At 33.5% G+C, this 18519-nt stretch overlaps 1 protein-coding gene across 1 annotated transcript; it reads left to right on the top strand.

Annotated features, from left to right (window-relative positions):
* The first annotated feature begins 577 nt into the window (after window positions 1–577).
* Window positions 578–18254, top strand: LOC106709476 (segmentation polarity homeobox protein engrailed). The gene is made up of 3 exons (XM_014501287.2): window positions 578–1720; window positions 16296–16387; window positions 17958–18254. Exons 1-3 carry the CDS (start codon window positions 946–948, stop codon window positions 18189–18191), a joined length of 1101 nt encoding a protein of 366 aa, XP_014356773.2. The 5' UTR covers window positions 578–945; the 3' UTR covers window positions 18192–18254.
* Window positions 18255–18519: the final 265 nt, after the last annotated feature.

Here is an 18519-nt window from a genome sequence, read left to right on the forward strand (position 1 = left end):
CATAATTTGAATGCGCAAAGACAAGAATTTATAATTATGCAACGTGTCAAAAATCGCCCAATAAAACACCTCGTGGTAGCGGCTTAATGACCACAATATACAACTTAATTACACCGCTATTATAGTAACAATCTGTAAAAAAATTCAAGTTTTCGAACGCGCCCGTTCAATAATTCATCAAGATGGCGTCCCGTCTATCAATATAATAATTCTGTCAAAGTTTAATTGAAATTCCGTACCGCGGCTGCTCAAAGCGGCGCGTAGTATTATTGATACATTACGAGCCCGCGAAAGAGCCATAGCGGCAATTTACAACTGAATTACAAATCTCTGCCGGGCCCACTAAATACACAATCGGGTTAAATCAATCGCGCTCGCCGCCGTCTCTATTTAACGCGGCGTGCGCGCACGAGAGTGAGCGCGACGCAAGATACGTGCATGGCGCTGCCGAGGATGAAAAGCGCCAGAAGTCGCCGCCTCCGAGCACAAAGGGGAAGGGAAAAAAGCTTGTTTGTTCGGGGGCGTGTCCCCTCGGTCCGAGCGGGGCGCAGGCCCCAGTCGCTCGGCCGCCGCCGCCGCGAGCGCAGTCCCACGTCACTGTCAAACACAAATTGACGTTTCAATTTGACAGCCGCCTCCGTCCGCCGACCGACCTCCGCGGACACAAACAAAACGAAACGACGACCAACATCAACCGGCATCGCGACTGACATGGAATTAAGAAATCATCGGGGTTTCGCTTCAAGAATAACTCAATAAATATTTATGCCATATTCAGAGGCCGCGTCGACCGCGCCTGACATTCAAATAATCGTCGCCGGCGACGTTGAAGCGCATGTTTTAATGAATTTTAATCGCGGACCTGCATAGTAATTCGAGAGCATTGTGCCGCGTTCGAAGGAGGGCCGACCCGAATCAAATAAACAACAGCGATCAGTCGGGGAGATGGCTTTCGAGGACCGCTGCAGTCCTAACCAGGCGACCAGCCCGGGTCCAGTGTCGGGGCGCGTGCCTGCGCCGCATGCGGAGAGCCCCGTCGGCTACCGGTCGCCCAGCCAGTATACTTGTACCACCATAGACGCCCGCTACGACCGCGGCATGCCTAATATCACCATGATCAAGGTGCAGCCGAGCTCGCCACCTCCGAGCCCCGACCGGCACCATGAGATGGAGTACCAGAACTACTACAGACCGGAGACACCGGACGTCAAGCCGGTCATAAACCCGGACGACAGGTTCGAGCCGGACAAGAGGCGACAACAGCCGACGGCGCCGATAGCCTTCTCTATTAGTAACATTCTACACCCGGAATTCGGTCTGAGCGCAATTCGGAAGACGAATAAAATAGAGGGTCCGAAGCCGGCGGGGCCCAACCACAGCATGCTGTACAAGCCGTACGACTTGTCGAAACAGAATGAGTACCAGAAGTATAGTTTCGATTACCTGAAGTCTAAGGAGCCTAGCGACTTCAACAGTCTCCCGCCGCTGGGTGGGCTGCGGCAGACGGTGTCGCAGATCGGAGAGCTGGTGAGCAAGGATAAGGAGGTGCAGAAAGTGGCGGAGCAGCGAAGGCCGGACTCTGCCAGCTCGCTGGTGTCCTCGGCGTCTAGCGGCGCGCCCTCTACATGCAGCACGGATGCCCCCAGTCAGGCTTCCGGCAATTCCGCGCTGTGGCCCGCCTGGGTCTACTGCACTAGATACAGTGACCGACCTAGCTCCGGTAAGTTTGAATATTTTTTTTGACATAATTATAAAATCTTTCTTTTCTTTCTATGTTAATGTAAATAATATAAGCGTTAGTATTAATATTATTTTGATATTACAGTGTAGGTTTTCACTGAAGTAGGTACCTATCTTTTGTACAAAAAAGTATTGTTAGGAACAATATCATATTATAACACTGTTTACATTAAGGTTACGAGAGAGAATATATCAAACATAACATTTAATTTCATGAAAATATTCACTATATAGTAACAATAAATTACGAATACTGTTTGGTAAACTTGTAATATGAAGGACATTTGTTAATTAAATAAGTTTAGTTATAAGTTCAATTTAATAGGCTTTAGTAAGTGTATGATTAATTTTATTTTCATAAATACTTGTTAAGAAATAGTATAACTATATTATCATCTGTTGATACCTTAAAGCGTTTAAATTCGTTTAAAAATAGGCACATTTTTTTACGTCTTTTCTAATTGATTTCATTTCACAAACATATGTACACAAGTATACCTAAATAAATGCACAATTCTGTTGTTGTGTAACTCCAGGAACGATTACATTAAATTAAATTAAGAGAGTAAGATTTCTAACAATGCAGAAAACGTAACGCAACTGGCATTGATAATAAAGAGGTTAATATGACCTGGAAACCTCATTTTTTCGTTTAACAAAATAGTTAATTAGTTGCGTTAAAACTGTTATAATTAACCAAATGTTATTATTGTGTTAAATCGCGCGTTACTTTGCATCCTGGCACACGCCCTTTTTTTTCTTGGCGTGGCCGCTGGGGCAATGTACGAAGAAGGTTGTTTGTAATTGATACTAATAGCTCAATGGTTAGTGCACTGAAGGTGGGTAAGTCCGAGATTCGATACAAGGTGTACAGTGAAACCTGGATAAGCGAGAGTCTAAGTAACCGTTATGTTTTTCTCGGTTATAGAGGTTTCTCTCTAACACGAATTTCTCGCTTGTAGAGGTTGTCCGTCGGATCCGGGCAACAACTCTCGCTTATAGAAGTACCTCGCTTTACCAGGTTCGACAGTGTTTGCAAAGAAAATGAAAAGGCGTCCGTCATAAAGAATATCTGTAATGTATTACAAAGGATAAGTGAGATATAAATGTATTATTAAAAAATGATCTCTTATGACCTCTTTATTTTAAAGATATAATAAACTAAAATTGTATCTCATAAATTTTAGCTGTCGCCAGCGACTCCGTTCGCGTGGAAAAAAAAAAGCTTAACAAATAGCCTATGTGTTCTTCCATACTGTGTTCTACATCTGCAAAAAATTTCATCAAGATCGGTTTAGCTGTTCCGGAGATACCTTCAAATAAACATCCATCCATCTAAACATCCGCATTTATAATATTAGAAATATATATAACGAATTCAGTTGTCTACTATTAAGTACTTATTGGAGGTTAGATTTTATCTAATTAGTTAACTAGTAAGAACTTAAAATTAACCAATTGGTTTCTAACCTCAAAACCAAATAACTAAGATTCGATCATTTCACCTTATCATTTTAATTTAAAAACTGGCCGTATAACAAAACAATGACCCATAAAAAAAAAACATTCAAATGTTGCAATAGAAAAACAAAGAATGATGTAAGACACAGCTGAGGCGTTCCGCGGCGGGTGTGGCGCAAACAGACATTACACACTATGCTTCCCAAAAACGAGCATTTAAATAACTAAAAAAAAACTTTTGTATAACTTAGTACAAAGTACTCAACAAATAAGTATGTGTGAGGTTCCATTTAATTATATTAGCTTTCTATTACTAGCTAATAAGAAATTAATAGAATACCGCAGTTAAAAAAAAAAATTTGAAATGCACGCATCAGCTACTATTTTTTTTAACGCATTTAAAAAAAAATTAAAGTTCCACTTAAATAATTTAAAATATGTTTCTGATAAGTATATTAGATTCGTATGTTTTGGCTTTAGGTAGAGTTGGTATTAAGCGTTTTAAAAACGCTCTTTACCTCCGCATTTTATAACGCCTAGTGTGTACCGTACCTGTTCAATCGTTCGCGTGAATAGGAACCGATTAATTGCTAGGCGATTTCGATTGTTTAATGCTGTATTAATGTTCGTTTAATTAATGTTACATCTGTCTATGTGTAATAGTACTGAAGCGGTTGTTATCCGTTTTGTACTTTAACTGAAAACGTTAGACAGATGTGTTGTTAAATTATTTTATTACTACAAAAGCAGTCCAATTTAATTTAGAACCCTAGCCTATGGTTAGGGATTATAAATTGTAAATCTCAATCTTGTGAGTTCGAATTGGCTGAACATATTAGATATTGTACTTGATAATTTCGTTCTAATTATTTTTTTACAATATTACAAATCTGAATATTTGTATTTTTTATCTGTGGTGTTTTTAAAACGTCACGCATTTTCGCTTTAAGAGTTGAAAAATAAAGTTATTGGAATTTTAAACGTTTGAAAAAGGAACACGTTAGCAAGTATAATTTGCCGTTGTCACCTCTAAACAGCTGATGTTTTGTTATTCAAAAGAGGTGTTTTTAGTCTTTTTGATGTTTGCATCCTGGCTGTCCGGGTGCATCAATAAATAACTAGGCAAACGACGTATTATAAATCTGTCGCATTAATTTAATTTTATCTGTCATCTGAGGCACAGACTGTAAAGGAACGCGCGCAAATGTTTGTTTTTTATGTTTTTTTAAATCGTTTCGGCTTGAGCAGACAGCGTTAGGTTTAATCCTTCATTTTTTTCTAATTTGAAATATTTGTTAAGTATAAACACCGGTAGCTGTTTGATACAAAAGTATTCTTTTTGTTTCATTGTGGCATAGACTTATAAGAATGTATCGATTTTTTTTTAATATGTATGGACGTCTCAAGATTATTGCTGTTCCTGTCTAAGCCTAACTTATAGATAATAAACTGTTTTTGTATCCTTAAAACGATTATAAAATGTACGTTACGCACCAAAAATGTAATAACATTAAGTTGGTAACAACCAATACATCAAAATTCCAAGAGCCATCAATAACGTTTCATTTCAACTTTATTACCATGCCCTTAATTAATTCAAGTCAAATTAGACTGACTATAAAATGCATCGTAAAGTATTTCCTTTGGGCTTACGATTGTTTTTTTTTATGTTTGATTAAGACTAGGGCCGCCTTTGATATTTAAAATTAAAAAAATGTCTATGGTCGCAATTTAAGGAGCGATTCTAAATTCAAATGTTCAATTCTCAGAAAGTGTATGAATCATCTTTAAAGCTTTTAGAAACTGAATGACATGTCGTATGAAGTGGTCAATGTGATACACAAGTTTATTCCAATTTTTCCTACCAATTAAAGGAATATTTTGTTTAATGAATACATTTATGTGCAAATCAACATCCAATTTGATATTTTTCTCATGTAATTGCATTTTAGCGCTAAAATTGTAATTATAAGAAAAAAACTTCCAATTTCAAAAATCGTAAATAACTCATTGGCCGAAAAACGACTTGTCGACATCAAAAAATTCCGCGATGACAGATGTCAATTGCTACGACGCCATTTTAATATCGTGAGTACCAATTTATCGGAAATCGGGTTTTGGTGGTTATTCTGCAAACAAAAATGGAAAATTATTTATTTATGTAATATTTACTTTTAAAAGGCATTATTAAGTATATTAGTAAGTCGTGTCATGTGAAATAAAAACAGTGTGAAAAAAAAGGATTTAAAACAGTACAACCCACAAACTCGCATATCAAAACAGATAAAAAATAATATTCAATAACCAAGTAATTTCGACTTTCCTTTTTTCTTCAGCGTCGTCTTGATATAAAGGATATGACAGGGAAATATATAGGCAGAGACGCATACCCGGCGGTAGGATGCAGTTTAAAATCACTTATCGTAAACACTTAGGCCTTTACTGCAATTATTTTATAACGAGTGGACCTGTTTATTAATTCTACACGCCGCCGATGACTTAAAGAAAAAAAAAATTTTTAGTCTGTGGTAAAAAAATCAATTGACAACATAATTACGTACCGCCATCATTATTTTTCGCGTTGTACGTTTTATATTTTTTTTATTAAAAAAAAGCCCTCTTCTTTTGCACTTTATAAATGTCCTCACGGGAATCGAAGTTAATTCACGTTAGTGAACATAATTAACAACTGATTTATTAATCGATTACCTAATTTATATAGTGTTAAGGTTCAAAATTGAATTTCCGTTTGTCACGAGAGGGTAAATTATAACCGAGTCACAATTCATCGACGAAACAGGTGAAATAATGAAACAATTTAGTCGTTATTATTTTGTGCGATTATCGTTTTTTTTGCACGGCAGCCATCTTGTTCGTCGTAATGGCGGAACGCCCAGTTGCAAGGTTTAAAAAGGTACATTTGGTGGGTTCGTTGACACGGTTATCGGCCAGCCCGTTTTGGCGTTTTGCCACTTAATTGGCTCTAGGCGTGAAATATTGCATCTTATTTATTTAATGGTTATGATGGACGTCGCGGCGTTTCATTATACCATTGCGGTATTTAATATTGTAATTTATTTTAAATTGGACGGTGTCATTTCTTTATTTTTTAATTTGTTATATTTCGTATAATTATGATTTCCATTTTGGAATGTTCTTGTCGTTTCTTTTGCTTTATTTTATAACAATAAGTTATGAAGTTAATAGTAAGTTTGTAGTTAAATTTGAAAAGTTCAATTCTGGTAATACCTAAGTATATTGCAGAGAGGTGTCCATCTGACATGATCAAGCCATCAAATTCTTTTCCTCCGAAAAACTACAGTCTAAATGTCTTTACCAAAAATATATTTAGATTTCGTATCACTAAAATTACGTGTACACTTGTGTCGAAAATTGTTTTTAAAGTTTATTAAAGTTAAGTTCTTCTTAAATAGTAACTTAAGTCTGGTTAAGTAATAGTAACTTATTTGAATACCTCTTACTTATAATATCCTATTAGTTAACTTAGATAACTTGAAGTTATTACTCTATTTTATCATATCCTGTGTGTTATCTACTAAATGTAACTAAAAAGTATAAAATTAGTGAATTAAAAATGACAATTAACTGTGTGACAATAGATATAGACTGAAATTCTGTAAACAATAGCGAGTACTTTAACCTGCATGTCTGGCTTTATTATTCCGTTGTCTTTGTCCACTTCAATTGTTTAAAAATACTTACCTACATATATTAAAACAAAATTTAATCACATTTAATTTCTTGTTAGAAAAATAGGAGTCTTAAACAATTAACATCGTGATTGTACAGGCTGGACAGGAGACAGGACGTTTTCTTTTTAATTACCACCGGCCGGCGGCACTTCTCGCTAACTGTGCCAATTGCCGCTACAAAGAAGCAGTGATGCGCCGTTTAATTGTCGTTAATCAGTGATTGGACCAAACAAAAAAACATCGATTTTTCGAATGCGAATCGAACGGATGTCCAACCTAGTGATGTGCGCGCTTCATTATTTTTTTTATTGTTTTTTTCTCGGTTGACAGTAATAATGTTTTTTTGTTATGTAGGTATGTACGTTGCATTGTAGTGACGAATAATTTTAAAGAGTTATTTAACATCAGATTCATATTTCTCTAGCTCCCTTTTATGTCCTACATAGTCAGTAATTACTAAGATCAACATTTAGAAGGTTCAGAAATCACATCTCTCGAAAAATTGTTTTAATGCCACTCAAATTATATTCCTGCATCTAACCTAAACGTGAGTTTACACTACCGAATGAAACTTACAAAAAAATGATTACCTATCTCAGTTTTTTACAAGAAAAATGTAAGAGATGACAATATTTTCATTCAGTTTTGACAGTTTAAAGTCAAGGTTACACAATTGTACGTAATGTAGTGAAACTGTAACTTGATATTCAACAAAAAACAATAGAAGGAAATAATTTTTCAATACTGCGAAGTGCGGGCGTACTCCGGAAACAGTAACCGCTGGAAAAGATTCGAGGTAACAACACTATTAAAGTATCGACCACACCTCGCAACACCGGTGTTACGTACCAGTTTCCTACTAATCATAATAATTTATATTGTTATAATTCATACCTTTTAAATTTATGAAAACACTTCGAAATAATTACAAAGAGAGATGAGCAACAGTCTTCTGTTTCGATTTCTGATATTAGAATTAAGGATCAAATTGTTCTAATTAAAAGTCTCACTTTCTGTTTTCATAACCATTACAGTAAAAAAGGTAAAGGACCAGGACATGTTTCTTTGTCCTCTCGTTTCCTAAGATAGGGTTTGTTTTGTCTTATTTTCCATAACTGGAACAAGAGTTGGTGATTCATTTCATGTAAATAACTTTCAAGGCTTAATGTATTTTTATTTAGACAAGTAGCTTAATCATTACAATGTAATGGCAACACTCATCTTACTAGTTTTTGCAATTGTGTCATCACACGACATAAATTCTCTTAGAGGCACGTCTACTCTATGAACCATGCGTAATGCATCAGATATGTTTTTTTACACGTATTTCCTATGTTATAAATAAAAGAGCGAGTTATACATTAACATTTTACCTTTTAAAGCATAAAATGCATGAACAATAATAGTGTTATCTTTTTATTTATATTCTATCGATATGATGATGAACATCACTAGTTGTTTGTTAAAATTTAATGTTCCTATAATAAAGTTCTAAAAATCACTTGCATTAATATAGTCACGACGAAGAGTCGTAGGGTGCAGAAGGCAGATGACCGAGTATTATGGATTATATTGTGAAAGCCCTATGCGTAGTATTTGGCTGATAAGTGACTGGGTATCAACTAATGCGATAATAACTTTTATGTAGATTGTTTTAACTACGTATTGTTACCAAAATAAATGAACGCTATTCATTAAAAGCTAGTTAATTATAATGTAACATATACGTTTGCGTATTCTTAGTTTTTATTCATTGATGGAATAAATTCTTCTGACTATTTTATTACGATTGTTAGATTAAAAGGTGTTTTAAATCGATTACTGTCTCTAGTAATTCTTCAATAATGTTATTGTTGTTAGTATTAACTTAATATACAGTACAAAGCGTTACGTTTCTCATAAGGTTGTACAACAAAAAGTGTATCGATATAACAGTATCGATATAGAAGTAGTCGTTTCGAATGAGATGTACAAAGTAACGAAAGGAAATTAATATCATTAATAATTCATCGATACGCGGCACATCACTAATCGTAGTTACCGAGAAACGGCCACCGTCCATCGCGCTTTTTGCTTTAAAGAATTCGCTAATAACTTGATTTCTACTGTTTAGGTGGCCCCTTGCTTTTTCAACGTTTCTTTTAACAGATTTATACTTACGCTGTAAGGGGGCAATAAATTGGCGTATTTATAGTTCGACATTGTTCCTGACTTCAGGACAGGTATTCCGGCTTCTGTATGCATTGACGTGCAGGGCTGACCTCCAGGATTAATTTTTATCCAGACATACACTATAAAACCTTCCTTATATTAAAAAATACGTGAGCGAAATGCCACAAGTGCGTCAAATTTGAACTTCATAAGGTAAAATTTTTAAAAGTTTGATTTGAAGATAATAGTATCAACTCCTAATAAAATAAAACAAAAAAATACATATCCGATCTAAATTATCCCAGTTTTCATTGTTTCATTATAAATATATAAGAAAGATTTTTACAACTAAAATTCCTAAATCCAGACCTTTTTAGTCGTTTCTATCTTTTTTAATATTCAACAATAAAAAAATATTAATATACCAAAGTGACAACCCTATGATTAATGCTAATCCACTCGTATTAAAATCCTAAGTCCATAAAAATAAAGTCTCTTTTCCAACAAAACAAATTCCGTGCCATATTGGTTTTGGTTAATCACTCGACAGTCGATAAACACGACGTGTAGTGTTTGTTTTTTATCGACATTCATTTCAACAAACTTTTTTTCATTTTTATTACATAGAACATCACTACTATTGCATTGTTTTGTAGTAACATGATCTTGTTGACCAATTGAGAGTTAGTCATCGTCATTTTTTGCAAAAAAGTTCAGTTCAGTTACGACAGTTCTGAGATGTCGTAAAATAACACAACTAACATTATTACAGTTTAAACAGAAGTATTTATGTTCCTTCAAATGAATAACCACTTCACTGACACTAATATCAATAAATATATACCTTTCATTTTTTTTGGACAAAATGCAAGTGGCAGACGAATTCTATTGTAAGGGTACAGTTCCATAAGTCGATACCTCGGTATTTATGTAGCATGCATGGTGCGAGAGTTTTCTTGCTTATGCGTGCCATAATGCTTGCATGCGGGAACTGTTTTCTTTAGTCGTTAGCGCCCGCATGCGTTGGGCGATTCCGCGCATTGTACTCGTCAATTGAGTCCCCGCTCGACGCTTGCCGACTGATCATTTTTCATTAGCCCTCGTTCTCGACCGACTTATAGACTAATGAAATTGTAACCTAAGCTTGTAAAGGATCTTTTTACACATTACTAGCTGTCGCCCGCGACTCCGTCCGCGCGCAGTTAAAAAAAATGAAAAATAGATGTTGGCCGATTCTCAGACCTACTAAACATGCTCACAAAATTTCATGAGAATCGGTCAAGCCGTTTCGGAGGAGTATGGCAACGAAAACTGTGACACGAGAATTTTATATATTAGATTTGTATATCAAGTTAACTTCTTTTTAACAGCTTTAGAAATTGAGGATCCAGAACTCTTTGTAGTTATAAACAAAAATGATATAAAAATTATTATGCCAGTCCACCTCAGTAGGTTTGTACTAATCTTCATTCAGCCATCTTTTCCTATATGTATTTATTTTTAAATTGTTGCATATACAAGTTGTAAACTGCGTTCATCCTTGTAATCTTTCAACACGAGTCCCTACGAAATGAAAAAAATCAATCCCTACAAAATGCTTGCGCAATTACCTTACACACCTCAGCCAAACATCAGACGAAGCAATATACACTTTATTCCCAATCAATAAAATCGAAAATGCTTTGGAACTATAAAGAACTCCTTGAATAAATTGCTTGCAAAAGAAAAATGACCTTATCTACTGTGAACAAAGCTCAAAATGAATTGATCGCTAACAAATGTTTGTATTGAGCGAAGCAAACGCACTGAATACGTAATGAGACGTGGATGTATGAGGGTAATGTTATAGGACGCGGCATTTTCATAGAATTAAAAATTGCGAGATTTATTTTTAAAACCTAAATGTATTATTACGAATATATTTCAATAATGAATTAAATAATATTGTACTTAGTTATTCGTCATTTTAATGTACAAAAGGATCTGAAGAAAGCTAACCAGAAAAATTGTAGATTTAAAAAAGTTGTCAAGTTCAATTATTGATATTTAAAATAACAAAAGGAGAAACATTATCCCATCGTGCATGAGTAAGACGTTTGTATTAAAAATTTCAAAAGCAATTATTGTTATTGTATAAAAATGTAATATACCGCATCCACAAAAAGACAACGTTCCGTTTCACGCATCGTCGCGTTGGAAACAATCACGCTTGCCGTAGCTACACATGTCAGAATGTTTGAAGAGATTGCTTACGAATACTGTACCATTGCGACCATTATCATTTGGAGGTAGACAGGAGCGGATATGCAACTTCTATTATACAGTAAGACGTCCGAAGACATGTCGTTTTATTTAAGATTGTATATCGCGGTATTTAATGTCTCATATTGAATCTTATTTATGAATACGTTGAAACTAAAAATATATATATATTGATGTAATCCAATTATTGCGTAGTTTAATAATTGACTTATTTAAAATTTTATTAACTAGTGATTAAAAATGTATTTTAATATTAATTTGCTAGAGTAATACTTAACATCGTTGTATGTTAATTATTTATCAACATGCATACATCAAATTCACACACAATCGGTGACAGAGCGGCAATTAAATGTCCGCCATTTTTCGTTTGTGATCGCCGGTCCGACGACAAAAGGTAGCAACCTAATTATTTAGTAATTACCACCATTCCAGGAAATAATTATTGACTAGTTTTTGTAACCTTTACTACTTTGGTGTACATCTATTAAATGTTCTTAATGATTATGGCCGCTAATTTTATAGCTTCAAGTGCTATAGGCAATTGCTGACGTATTTGAATGATGAATTTTTAGTTTTCTTTTCTGAGCTCTGAATATAGTCAGCTGATCTATCAGAAACATTCTGAATCGTTTAAATTCCATTTGGTTCTTTTAACTTTAGTCCTAATTCCTACAATGTTTACAATAATCTAAGGAATTGCTTTGCCTTATTCGAACTTTCTGTTAAGAATTTTCTTTGTTGACCGTCGTTTGTTTGAAGAAACCGTTTAATTGACTTAATTGCTTAATATCAGTTTGAATAATTTACGAAAGCTGAATACAACTTGGGCTAAGATTGTAGTCAGTTAGACTTATTTAGTAATTACTAGTTAAGTTATATGTATCTTATCTTCTATATATATAAAAGAAAGTCGTGTTAGTTACACTACTTATAACTCAAGAACGGCTGAATCGATTTGACTGAAAATTGGTGGGCAGGCAAGCTTAGAACCAGGAAACGGACATTTTTTATTCCGCGCGGACGGAGTCGCGGGTAAAAGCTAGTTAATAATAAACATAAGTAGTTATTGTAGTTATTAAATTAATTGTTTTAATTAAGCCTCGTATATGGAAATATGAAATATGAATAGTTTTATTAAATATTTTGAGATAGAAATCTTTTATAAGTAACATATAAGTCAACACGCGATCCTACGATTTCATTTAGTAGTTTGCGTGCGGCTGCGTGCTGTAATTATTATGTCAAACTAAAATAGTAATTCTTAGGAAAATTTAGTCGTACACAATTAATTATATTTAAAAAAGTACAATTCCTTTAATAATCCTACTGCGCAGTAGCAGCAAGTAAATAATATCAGTGATAATGACTCTCCAATCGTCTCATAAAAAAAATTACATTTATTCGTTTTTAATTCATCGTTTCGAAAGTGTGAACTTATTAACGACTAGTGTGAAAATCAAATCGTTTAGTGTACAATAAAGTAACCGCATAGTCTAATAAGAGGGAATGTACAATTAGAAAAACAACACAGAGCAGGTGGTAATGGAATATTAGAAGTGCAGTAGGTAATTAGCACTATGTAGGCTTTCTTCGCAACATCGTTAGCATGTAATATATTAATTAACAAGCAAACGCAGCTTACGCAGTTATTTACGTACTGTTGAGGTCAAATGGACCTCGGGTTATGTAATTGAATTCATTAGAAAAAAAAAACAACAAAAAAGTAGGCGTGAGATTCTTTTAAATTTATATTTATTTAGATTATTTGTTAATTAAGAATTAATAGTATAACTTACTTTAAAATAGTTTAGACGCTCGTACTTTATTAATCCGATATTTCAAGTATACTTCAACTATTTTTCCCGCGCAAACCAATAATTGTTGTTTCGGCAGTTAGCACACTTCACAACAGGCCCGCTGGCTGCCATTACGTTTAACGCTGCCAATTACAAAAGTAATGAATATGTCCCGACGCTCGCTATGAATAAATTATCATCCTCATTTGTCCGGATAACGTCCGCTAGGGTTGCGCTGGAATGTTAATAGCTCAAAGTTGGGCTGTTAGCCGCGAATTATGTCCGCCTGGTACTTCACGTCTCTGTTCCTACTGTTTTGTTTGCCAAGTTTTTAAATCTATTTGCAGGTTTGTTTGTTTATTTACTTTATACCCTTATTAGTATTACTCTGCTTTAATTATAGACTTACTATGTTTTTGATTTTGGATTTGATTGATATTGATTTGAAGTTTATTAAGTCAACATTACCAACAAACCATTAAGAAATTCTTTTTTTTTATAATATTGAGTAAAAGTCGTTTTTCGGACAGCATTTTGTGGACCTTTGCCTTTTTTCATGTTAAAAATCTTGCTGTTGTCTGTGGGCAGAGGTTACTTCACTATTTTAGTGATTACGAGCTGGCAGCTTGATAGTTTTCCTCTATAAAAAAGTAAATTAATATTATATTAGCGAAGTAAATCATCGGTGAGGGGTCATTCATTTCGGTCACTTAATGAGTGCATACTTGGTCGCTATTTCTCATTAATTAAAATTCAGAACACATAAAAGAATGTGTGCACGGCGATATTTTCCAGTGCCAGCCTAACCTAACACATTACGCCTCGTTACGTAAAATTCTCTGGCAAACGTTTTCGAGGGACTTTGTTTAATTAAAAACACGAATAAAAAACTTACTGCCCGTTTTATCGGGTGATAAACGAGCGTTTGAAGCGATATGTTTACAGTCAAACGAAAAGAAACCTTGATAACATTCGTTCAGAGTTTATTTTTTATCGCAATAAAGTATCGTATAGCCAAACATTTTTCAAAATCTAAAAGATTTGTGTTTACACCATTTCCTGTTCTATTCTTAAAGCGATAAAACTCAATGTTCGTTATTACGTGATGCTTGCATTTAACGATGCACAAGCGATTTGATACCGTAAATTGAATTACGTAGGTTCTAAAACAGCTGAACGCGTTTCTTTAAAAAAAATCGTTGGCATGAATAAAGGATTAAGTCGTGTACGTGCCGTTTATCAAATGTGCGTCTTATGCTAATGTGGTTAGGTGTGAAATCCTTTGCGATAATGCATCGGTGAATAAATTCAGTAGTACAGGAAGGTAGAGAAGTGTTTATAGTTGCTATTTTCCTCTGCTGATAGCATTTAGCGTTGTGTGGATTTATTGCGGCGTACAGTCGCACGCTAAACTGTCTAGATCCCTATAAAGTGATTACGGGTGATTTAAAATGGTACAATTGCAGAATTAAATGTAGATCATTTCTGAGGAGATAATTGAAAACAATATGGTTTTGTGAGATATTAATCACGTATCTTGAGAAGTAAATTAATATTTGGAATTGAAATAGTTTTGTGAAGCATATATTCAAAAGATTCTTGTTGTTTTTTACGATTTTTCTTGGCTGGTAATAATTGACGGAATTCTAAATTTAAAAGTCACTGGATGTTTATAGAAATTAACAAAGCAATTACATAAATTACTACAAGATTTTCTATAACTTAATTACATAAAATCAATTTAAATAATTAAACATGAACTACAATGTTGTACAAGTGGTTACGTCACTTTGGACACGACATGCAATATGGCGGCCGTACGACAAGGCTCATGGAAAATATTGCTCTATTATACTGTTGGTTGGATTTAATTAGGTCTATGGGCGTGCCCACACCGCATGCGTAGTGGTTTGATGTTATATGTACTCCTTATTTGTATGCAGTAATCTCTTATAATACAGCTTTTTATCATTTCAAAAGTCTAGATTTGGTTAACACTGGTCTTTTTTAACATCAGATAACTTGTTCAATGTTATTTTATAATATATAAATACGGCGAAATCTAGAAGCATTAAATATAGTTATCCAAAATTTACTAATGTGTAAAAATTTAATTCTAAAATTTTATCCTACTATCTTACTAATCTTACCAATATTATGAATGTGAAAGTTAAGATGTATGGATGGATAGATGTTTGTTAGAAGCTAGCTTCAGAAGGGCACAACTGGTCTTGATGAAATTTGATGTAGAGCATAGTCTAGAAGAACACATAGGCTGCCAATTTAGATTTTTTTTTTATTAGACGGAAATGCGGGCGACAGCTAGTGTCATTATATTCTTTAAAAACTATGTTAATTTTTGGAAGCATTCTCCTTTTCGAATTCTCTGTGTAAAAACCCTTGCGTTATCTTTATCATAAAATATTAATTTCATGCGTACTTCCAACAAACATTAATATTGTCCACTAAAATATTCAGCTGTTATAAATTCATTTATCATTAGATATAAACTACGTTATTACGTTATAAATATACATTTATGATTATTCATACGCTAGTTAGAAAGAGATCCCATTGCTTGGATTACAAATTATCGCTCTAATCTTTTGGAGTAGATTTAGAGTTAAAAAAAAAATAAAAAATAAATATTGATGACTTACTTCCTGGCTTTAATTTGGTAATAATATTGTATAATAATAATATTAGCATATTTTAGTTTAATATAAAATAACATGGTCTGAAACTTAACTTAATAACTTTTATATGATTACATTTACGTGCTCGACTGTACTTATCTTTAACAGCCGTAAATAATTACTCAATTTAAAATTATTAGTTTAACTAACCTTTTAAATATATTTAGAAAAGCACTTAGAAAATAATATTAAAACTTTTTATGGATCATCGTTTCTACAATAGGTACTTTTTGTAGTTATAGACCTGGCTAGGAATATGGAAAACCTACCCAAAATGACCAGTTTCATTACGAAAATATGTGGAACTAATTTTTTTGTTTATACATTGTTATTTTTTATACTTAGGTTAAGTTATAGTTAATTGTTAACTTAATAAAATTAAAAAAAATGTTTTGTAACTCTCATTAACAGAACGTAGAAAATTTAACATTAAAAAAAATTATAATAATGATTTTTGTTTCGTTTGTCTGTAGGTCCTAGAAGTAGAAGGATGAAAAAGAAGATGAATCCAGAAGAGAAGAGACCTAGAACAGCCTTCAGTGCAGCGCAACTCGCGAGGCTAAAGGTATATTTATTATAGTGCTACAAGTTTATCTGACCCGATAAGAGACGCTACTATCGCGGTTAATTTTATCAGAAAACATGTGAAACCCAAATAGGCATAGAAAATGAAAAAATAAAAAATAATGACAAAGGATTTTATAACTAGTTCGTTCGTTTAGTTCACTACCTTTGACCCTGTGACCTTCCAATGTCAATACTACAAAATAAGCATCATTTCTTTTAAAGCGGGTTTCGAAAAGTGTAAAAGCAGTTCGAAAAATCATCAACAACCTGCCCTTATTCCTATGGGTCGGCACAGTATGTACTTCTCCATACATCTCTATCAGCCATCATATCTGAATTTACCCCCTTCTTACGCATATCCTCTTTCACACAACCCATCCATACTTTCTTTCGTCTTCCTCTATTTTTATAGCCATTCCTGCCTTTTAAAACTAGTTCGAAAAATATTACAATTTATTATGTTGTCTCTGTTTTATTCAATGAGAGTGAATGGGATGATATAATGCTACGGTATTAGTAGTTTGCCAGTCGAAGGTCTTGTTTACGTTATGTAGCAAAATAAATTAACCCTTAGTTTATATAACTAGGTTATTTTAAAATTTGTATTATAACGTTTTTATTTGTAAATAGTTTTATTTGTAAAATAATTTTTTATTGATTATTAATTAAATGATTAATAAATTAATTCGGACAATTATAAATGTCTCTGCAACGATTTAATCAATGTCAAATAAAGTCGTTAATTAACTTGTTACTTGACAATTGTTTTTAATGACTTAAATCTAGTGGCTCTCAACATTTTTATAAGTTGAAATATAGTTTTCTTTCATAAAAATAGAATTTTAAGAAGTTGGATAGTGTAAAATGTCTTTGTGATTGATAATTTTTATTTAATATCAATTTTGAATGTGTGTCGAATTAAAGTATAGATTTAAGTCAGTTGTAGGTATGTAATAAAAGTCAAAGAAATCAATTTAAGCTGTCGTTTCTAAAGTTAATATAAATTGTCATACGATTGGAATAATGTGTTCAAAAAAAATATATTGAAAATAACATACATATTTTAAAAATCACAACTTACAATGAAAAAGGTTTAGGATTACTGACTTATTCAAATATAATCGTGATTGCAATAATTGACAGATGCGGCCTATTTCTTAAACAATGACGAATAATTACAATATATTTGTTAAAATAATTACATTTCCCACGAAATTATCTTACTTTGTTATTGAAGGTAAAACAGGCCTGGAAATTAGCTCGGATTTCTTTATATAGTATTTTCTTATCTATTTGTTTCTTAAAAGTTTCCACTAGTAAATACTGGTATGAAAACATGTTGTTATCACATAATGACCGTTACTTTAACAAAGATATGTAATATGAGACGAGTAAATCTTAGCATTTAAAAACATTGGCCAGTTATACGACTTACATTAAGATTGTCCCGGGATTACAATTACGATTATTTTTATCCAATTGTCATCTCAAAGTTACAATGCCTAACCATTTTATTATGTGACGGATTTAGTAATTGCAAAAATTCAAATACCTTCTTTTGTTCTTAGCACGAGTTCGCTGAGAACCGGTACCTTACGGAGCGGCGGCGACAGGCGTTAGCAGCGGAACTGGGCCTAGCCGAGGCACAGATCAAGATCTGGTTCCAGAATAAGCGAGCGAAGATAAAGAAGGCTTCAGGTCAGAGGAACCCGCTCGCGCTCCAGCTGATGGCGCAGGGACTGTATAACCATAGTACCGCCACTGAAAGTGATGAAGATGATGAAGAAATTAGTGTCACATAAATTGGTGATGAAATGTGAAAAAAGTATTAAAAATTTGTATCATGTATACTTATTTATATACCAGTGAATATATAAGATATTATTGACCGATTTTTATTGATTTAAACGTAATTTTTATCTGGAATTATTAAAAAAAAAATTGCACAATATTAAATTGTAAAAAAAAAAACTGAAGTACGCCAAAAAATCTATTTGTAAAAATTAAGAAATATAAAGAGATGGGTAAATAATTATTACGTAACTATTACATTAATCGGTCTTAGATGTTACTCGTACAGTTGATCTCTATTTAATGTATTTCTCCATACATTATATCAATCCCATCATG

This window comes from Papilio machaon, chromosome 19 (genome assembly GCF_912999745.1).
Source record: "Papilio machaon chromosome 19, ilPapMach1.1, whole genome shotgun sequence".
Classification (NCBI taxonomy): domain Eukaryota; kingdom Metazoa; phylum Arthropoda; class Insecta; order Lepidoptera; family Papilionidae; genus Papilio; species Papilio machaon.